The following is an 8,209-nucleotide window of genomic DNA, read 5'->3' on the forward strand; positions in this document are numbered from 1 at the left end:
AATATTTCGAGCAGATGCAATTTATGGGTGTATAATTTCAGTTTATGAAGCGCTATTGAAAATGAAAAGAAAACGTTGTGTTTTAAGTCTATGCCATGACTTTCAGGTATATGAAAGGGGTACCTTTTTTCATGAAAAGGTATACGAAAGGGGTACAATTTCTGGCAAAATGGTATATAAAAGGGTAAGGGGTAGGAGCTCGGGGCGGAGCCTCCCCGTACAAAACTTTGTTGAGTACCCCCCCCCCCCCGGGATAGCGAATGATTTAAACGTTATCATTGCATATACTGCCAGACCAGTAGATATTGTCTGATTCATTTACTGGATAATATAAAGATGCCTGTAGTTCAGGAGTGGTTCTTGGGAAACGGATATATTTCAGGCCATCATTTATTTCTTAAGATATTTTACTTAATTACATAAGTCAATCAAGTGGAACATTTAAAAAAAAGACAGCAGGACACTGTTAATTAACAAGCTCTAAAGTGAAAATAACATTGTGTCAACATGGCGATTTCAATCAGCCAATGAAAATGGCAGGTCCAAAGTTCCAACGTATCCACGCTGTTAACCTGAAATCAGGCTTTTGGCTATTTTGTGTTGCTCACTCCCAAAGCGATTGGTTTTTCTCGGGGGAAGGGTCGTTTCTATGAATTCCCTATTAATTCATAAGTAAGTGGTTTTAGTTAGTCGGGTTACTTTGCCCTGAAATGATTTGGATTGATTGTTGTGAAAATAAGAAAAGAAAAGAAAACCCCTCAGGGGGCCCTTAGGGCATTTTCACCATTTTATGACGGTGTATGAGGCTTCACAGCCTTCTTGAGTCTTACGTGTGGACCAGAATGATTCATTGCAGTGTATACATGTGTATACTGTGATTGGATTCTAGCTCACGGCTTGTTGGAGTTGCCATCAGTCGTTCATTTCATTTATTTCAGTCAGATGGCCTTCACTCAGTTATTACAACAACCTTCCTTTGTTTTGTGAGTTTTGTTTCCATAGTAGTCACACCCGCAGTTCTAAAAGTCAAAGAGAAACATTACAGAAAAAGGTTATCGAATGTCGGGTCAGGTCTGCCATTTTGGTCTGAAATTAACCTGATATCATGCCCTCCCTCCTAGCCTGCGTTGCAGTCGGACGTGTCACAAAATCCTCGATGTTTAGTTCGTCTCCCCACCACTTAGTCTGAAATTGGCTAACGTTTTCAAGAAGCGCACCGCATACCCCAACACAAATTTTGGGAGAGTACCCCTGAGGGGGGTTTCATATATCCCCCACACCACTTAAACGCCCCTCAAAAAAATGATGGCCTTTTTCATACACAATTAAGTTACTTCACTGTAAAAAGAAATTTACTGAGTTAAAACTGCTGTAAGCTTTGAAGATGTTTCAGGTAATCTGAACACAGGAGGCCCGCACAAATGGGGTGACTGTTGATGTTTCAAAACTATAAAGGAATTTCTCACTTGCCGCTGTCCCCCCTACTAATACCAGTAATCAGTAGTACCCTACTAATTCTCTGGTATAGAAATGAATCGTCCCAAAACCCCACCAAATCTCACAATGACACGCAATCAACATTAGGTAAGTGATCACTATTTATCTGGCTTACAGTTAATTGTAATTTAGGAACAAAAGATCTCAGCGATTTATAACAGCGATTTTTCTCATAACAGCGATTTATGGAGCATTTTTTCGATCGTTTGAGTCAAACCGAGAACGACCGTTGCAAATTATTAACGAGGCCATCGCTTGGTCTGCCTGTGGTTAGACTGGCTTTTCTTCGCCGTTTTTTTCTTTGCCCGTATAGACTTTCTCCCGCCCCCACTAACTGCCCCTGGGTCTCTGAGGATGCCCCTCCCCTAAACGAAAGGTAGGCGGATTGAACTATTATATTTTCCTTCCAATATTTCGTCCAGCACGGCCTGACTTCATCAGAAGAAAACAAAAAACAAATAAATACTAAAACAGAAATGTCAAACGGTATTATCTAAGAATGTTCATAAGAATATTTCCAGCCTAAAATCGGAAGAAAAATAAGAATATTTAGCCTCGGTCGGAAAAAACAATATTCTTATAAAATAAAAAGAGTGTATTTGGTTTTCGATTGTGTGTCTAGCGAACAAACTAATGAAATACCTTTACTGACTACGGATTTACACAAAATTGGCACAAGACAATCGCCTTAGTAAGACAAAAATAACATTACACATGGAAAATGTATCCTTACACCGCGTAACTCGGTTTATCGTGAGATTTCTTTAGACTCATCATGAGACCGTGAGATTGAGCTACAAATCGTGAGTCTCACGCAAAAATCTTGAGACTTAAAAGGTCTGAATGGCGCTATCGAGCCCAAAGGGTCGAAAAAAATTAAAACGCCGTCATATCATGTTGGCGGTGTAGATCGATCAGGTGCCTAGTTGTATCGGAGCAATCAACCACTCCCCACCCCACCCCCAACCTTGGCCAGTTGAATGTAAATTGCTGATTCATGCCCCGCAGTGATAGACTACGAGCAGTCCCTATTTTTTCGCAGAGTCCGTCGAGCTTGAAGCGAATTTTTTTTTTCGAAGAGTTCGTCGAGCTAAAAGCGAAAAAAATTACGCGTCGGGGGAGGAGGCGGGGCAAGGCGAGAAGCGAAAGGACTGCTCGTAGTCTACCGCAGTGAATGACGTGCGCGTGACTTAAAACGCGTGACTTAAAACGCGTGACTGTCAAACAACAAGTACAACAATTGCTTCGTAACCATCTGAACCATCATGGAGTTCAGGTTATTCTCATATTTGTTGCTTACTACAGCACTGATGGCGGTTGTTAATTCTCAGATTCCTTTGCCAAAACGCCCATTGGGGTTTATTTACAAAGGAGGCGAGCCAAGCGCTCCAATTCACCTGACAGCGTTCGTAGATTTGACCTGTCCGGATTGCCAGCAAGCATGGCCGACTGTTAAAAAGGTTGCAGATATCTACGGGCCCCACACCATCCAGTTTACTGTGCAGTTGTTCCCATTACCTTATCACACTAACGCATTCATGGCAGCTCAGGCGAGTTATTAAGGGATTAGACCGAACAATGCAGGCTGGGGTTTGTCTGGTTTGTGCATTTAGTTATATGTCTTATATCAATGCACCCTACCACACGATTCCTTTATATTCTCTTCAGTGTGACTTCGTCGCTGCCTGCAATGTTGTGAACGTTTAAAATATTCCTTGTTCAGTCAAGAGTATGGGTGGCTTTGTTTTTGCAAATTTTTGTTTGTGCATGCTCCTATCAGAAAATGGTACAAATTCACCAGCATGCTGCAATAATGTTATGCAAATTGTGTTGCTCGGCCGATTTTCGATGACTATGCACCACAGGCTCAATCTTGGACTCGACATGCTTTCATGCTCACTGTTACTTGTTCCCCCAGCTGCATTCTTAAGATTGGGCCGTAGGTAGGGCTGGTGCAATGGGTGTGTCCTCATCCCTCTTGGGCCACAAAGATCCACCTTATGGAGAGCGAGCGTTAAAATAACTCCCAGAATACAGGAAATGTGACTTCAACAACTTGTTTTTTCAAACTTTCCCAGGGGAGAATACCCCCAGACACCCCCTAGATGCTTATTCCTCTTACGAGGTCCTGCCAGGTGAATCCCGTGTCACTTGTCTAAGTTTAAAAATGTCCTGTGTCGCTGTTTTATCACACTGCACACTGCTGTCGGTAGTTGAACTGAAGGAAATTTGCTTGTCCTTGTCGAAATTTAAGTTTTCCCAAAAGGGTTGTTGTTTGTCGCAATTTTATTTTATCTGCTGTCGCTACTTTCTGGGCCGTGTCACTTGTCGGAATTAACCCTGGCAGGGCCTCTCCGACGCTTACACCCACCCATGCAAAATCCTGCCTGATGGTCCTGCAAGCTAAGTTTCATCAGACTTATTCCATTTCTAGGGTCTGGAACCTACCTTGGTTGGTGACAAGTCAAAGTATGCTTTGACTTTGACTTGGTGCTTTAGCCCCCCCCCCCCCCCAGAATTTCCGAAAAAATAAAGACTTACTAAGAGAAGAGTCATTTAAGCCCCCCCACTTCAAGTCACTAGTCAGCCCTCCTACTTGGAAAAATGCTTTGCCATCCCTAAATTGCCACATGCAGTTGGGCAAGCAGGGGGTAAATGGTGTATATTCAATATCTCTCTGGTGATGTGTAATCCTGTATTTGAAACCCATCCCCACTTATTTAATGTATAGAGAGCCTGCATGCAATAGCCGATAGGCTGCAGTCTTTGGAGGTTGGTTTTTGAAAGGGTAGAGTAACAGAAACATTATGTTTATATAAGCTCTGCCTTAACCCCACTCAAAATCATTTTGCTTGTCATGTGACATAGTTCACCTGTAATCATCATCATCATTATTATCCACGACATATTCCACAGCCCTTGTCACAGTATGCGCAAATTATTGTAATTAAGACCTCTTTTTGACTTAGCTTCTGCTTACATATTTTAGAGTGTGTATGCTGTGGAAGCGTACAATTCTTCCCTTGTAATAAGTTGGATGGATGTCATATTTGAGAACCAGAACCAACTATATAACTTCCAGACTATGGATAAGAACAGATATGATGTAATAAAGTAAGTTTTGCATGCAAGTTATACACATACATTATTATGTTACACAATTTAGTAGAGTTCTACTGGTATAGTAATGCAAATGCAATAATCTGATTCAGGTTGAGCAACCCGTATATCAATCATCATTAGTATGCAAGTTTGCATGAGCTCAGAATGTGTGAAGGTTGTTTATACTTTATAATGCAGAAATAATTGAAAATTGTTCAACTGGACATACTTTAGTAAGAATTTTACTAAGACAATTAGATTATAAGCTCTCTATTTCTATGAGGGGACAGTTGATTCTGCCTGCGGCCTCATCACATATCACCTCACAGAAATTTCAAACTCATAATCTAGTTGTAAAGTATTAATGTAGATTGTTGTCCCTGTTTCTCTCCTCCTATCTCCTTGGACATTTCTCGTATTCCTTTCATGATGAAGTGATTAACTTCCATTAGTCCTTTTAAGAATCCAGCTTTGTTTTAATGATTTTAGGTGTTATTGTTTTTTTTTTTCTTTGACCTTACATGGAATCAGATGTATAAAAAACATGGACCCAGGTCCATGGGCCACCCCTGTGGAGCCAGCCCTCATGGAGCCAGTGTACCTTTGACAGCCTTTGCACTGTTTTCAAGTTTCTGCTTCACTAGTAAATTACAGCATGTGACTCCCCAGGGGCATTATTCAAGGAAGAAAGAGAATTTTTTTCAGGGGGGGGGGGGTGAATAAATACACGATCAAACTTAACCGCCCTCTATTCTTCTATGACGGTAGCATTATTACTGACTTGGGAAGTAAAATCAACATTGAAAAGTCTGTTATCAAGGATGGACTTTCAAATACTGAATATTATGAACACACAAGGATATCTTGGAAGTACGGTTGTTCAAGTAAGTGTGTAATTTAGAACATATATACATGTAAGTAGCACTTTTAGAATTTTGCATACAAGGTGGGAGCCTGCATTGAAAAGGTACCAGTACCGCAGATTCAAGCAAACGTTTGGCCCTTCAGACATCACTTTTTCATTGAATAGGTAGGGGGCCAGAGCATAAGGCATAATAAAATAGGCTACACCAAAAACTTGAAACTTGATTTTCTAAATATATTATATTTAAACTGATATAGACACAACCATGGTAAGGTTCCTATAATGAATGCTCTTGTCTCAGGCTCTGACTGGATGGCTACATGAATTTGTTTTTAATAGGCTATGTAAGATACTTATTATAATGAGGTTTTGTTAGATTTCTCTCATAAATTTTATTTTTACAAAAGAGAATGAGAACAGTCACCGATAAATCTAAAGCCCAATGCAAACTTTCCTTTTTTTTTTTAAAAAAATGTCACTTATTTTTTAGCTTTTGAACAAACAAGAACATTTAGGTGCCACTGGGAAACACTTACCTTTAGCAGTCTGGCACACTGAGGTTCACAAACATAACGTCACATACATGTTCACTTTTAAAATTTTCCCATTTACGTTTTTGATAAGGCTGTGTAAACATACATGAATACCTTAAGGTTACTAGTTAATTGCCGCGACAATTTATTTTAAATGTTAATGACGTACTTTTGGCCAAATCGCGAAAATTAAGTCCCGCGAAATATGCTCGTTCCATTTTTGCGAAATTAAGTTACCGTGAAAATAAAGGTAGCTATAGCTGTAGGCTATTTTAGTGATTCCTCTCACTGATACCAATACCATTTCAGGGACTGTGTCTGGCACACCATTCTTCTTCTTGAATGGTGTGTTTGTCAATCAAGCATCTTCAACTTGGACTGTGGAGGACTGGAAGAAACTCATTGATCCCCTTCTTAAATAAGATATTAAGGTGAATAACTTGAAAAATCCGTAAAAATACTGACTGTTTGGTGGATCTATTCAAGATATTTCGAAAGGCCCTTTTAAATACCTGAATAACAGTTTTCCCTTCCCCTCTGCATACTCCAACTCGTCTTACAGCCTGATAAAGCCCTTTCGGGGAGAGCCTCCTCATTTAATCCACTATGGGGAGTAATCCCCCCCCCCCCCCCTGCCAAGTCAGTTAAGCTAATATTCATTAACGTCATAAATGCCTTGTCATTTCCACCAACACACATTTCTTCCCTATTATTAAACACACACAAACATCTTTTTTTAAACAGGTTATTTAACTGAAGATTAAATGATCGAGCATACAATGTATGTGTAAGACAGCTCATGCACGCTTGTCTGTGGTCAACCAGAAGAATTCTGAAAAACTTCAGTGCCATCGTTGATGTACATGCAATCTCAAATTCTCGGGTCCTCTTCAGATGCAACAGTTAATAACTTTTCTTTGTTTTTCTTTATTTCCCACTTAGCTACAATGCTGATATTCATGGCAATACTTTGGCCATAAAGCCTCAAGTACTCTAGAATTCTACACCCAGAAAAAACAGATGCTAAACCTATTGTAAGCAGCAGTTGCGACCCCATTGCTGGCATGTTTACTACTATTCCAATACAGGTTCACAAGTTTAAAAGCGTGTTTCCACCTAAGTGTCAAAGCTTGATTGGACCAAACTGGAAAATGAGAATATTACACTGATCACTTCATAACATTCGAATAATTAACTTTAGTTTAGTGCTTTACTTCACTCCAATATATTACAGCATGGGCCTGTTCCTGATTGTTGGTACTATATAAATGTTAGTATTATTCAACAAAGTCTGCAGTAGGCAAACCATCCTTTTGATAAAATTTGAATACAATTTGACACACCATTTATTTGTGATGCAGCTCCTTTGAGTCAAGTTTGATATTTTGATACGAAATGAAATATATTTTTATTCATTTTGTTTAAAGCGAATCTATCTGTAAGTTAGGGGAGTTTATAAGAATAATAGCGTCTAATACAATACAAATTTAGCCAAACCATTTAACATGATACCTTCATTGTTACTAAATAGCGTGTCGCAGTTCGTTTTCGTTGAAAGATTAATTGGTGAGTTGTGAATTATCATGGATTTGAAACGTATTCGTAGTTTGCGAATCAAATTGTGAGCTTCGATACAAAGTTCCCAACTTCGGCCCGAATTTATTAAATCCTTCTGTAGTTATGTTATCAAAAAGGGCTTTGCTACGCTAAACTGATGGAAACAAATGTCATACAAATAAAAAACTTTAATGTTCAGCGAGCCGTAAACATGTTGTCTCGAACAAATGTCGCGTCGCGTCGCGTCGGCTTCGATTAAAATCAATTTTACATATGGGTAAACCATCCAGTTTCATCCGGTTTACAAACGCAGAAGACTTGAAGTTGAAGACAGTGAAGATTATGCCTCACAGAAATCGTTAAATATGTGTTTTCATACAAAAAAGTTAAAATTTGACCAAATTTCTACATGCATGATATTTATTTATCGGCAAATCACTTGCGTGATCGCTGATGCGAAACGTTGTCTTGCACTTCAAGCTACTTTCCTTGACAAGTTCTAAAATCTTCGAGTTCAGAAATCGCCATGACTTTCGAGCAACATGTCTTGTTTCTCCTCAACTACCAAACTTGGAAAGTTCAGTCGGGCCGAAGTCGAGAAATTTGTATCGATGTTTGCAATTTGATTCGCAAACTCGCACCGTAATTGGCAACT

At 39.5% G+C, this 8,209-nt stretch overlaps 1 protein-coding gene across 1 annotated transcript; it reads left to right on the top strand.

Annotated features, from left to right (window-relative positions):
* Nucleotides 1–2,687: 2,687 nt before the first annotated feature.
* LOC144647454 (uncharacterized) lies at nucleotides 2,688–7,643 on the top strand. Its single transcript, XM_078507260.1, has 5 exons — nucleotides 2,688–3,047; nucleotides 4,487–4,611; nucleotides 5,368–5,483; nucleotides 6,307–6,428; nucleotides 6,940–7,643. Exons 1-4 carry the CDS (start codon nucleotides 2,763–2,765, stop codon nucleotides 6,417–6,419), a joined length of 639 nt encoding a protein of 212 aa, XP_078363386.1. The 5' UTR covers nucleotides 2,688–2,762; the 3' UTR covers nucleotides 6,420–6,428; nucleotides 6,940–7,643.
* Nucleotides 7,644–8,209: the final 566 nt, after the last annotated feature.

The sequence above is a fragment of the Oculina patagonica genome, chromosome 3 (assembly GCF_052425735.1).
Source record: "Oculina patagonica isolate OP01 chromosome 3, crgOcupat, whole genome shotgun sequence".
Classification (NCBI taxonomy): Eukaryota; Metazoa; Cnidaria; class Anthozoa; order Scleractinia; family Oculinidae; genus Oculina; species Oculina patagonica.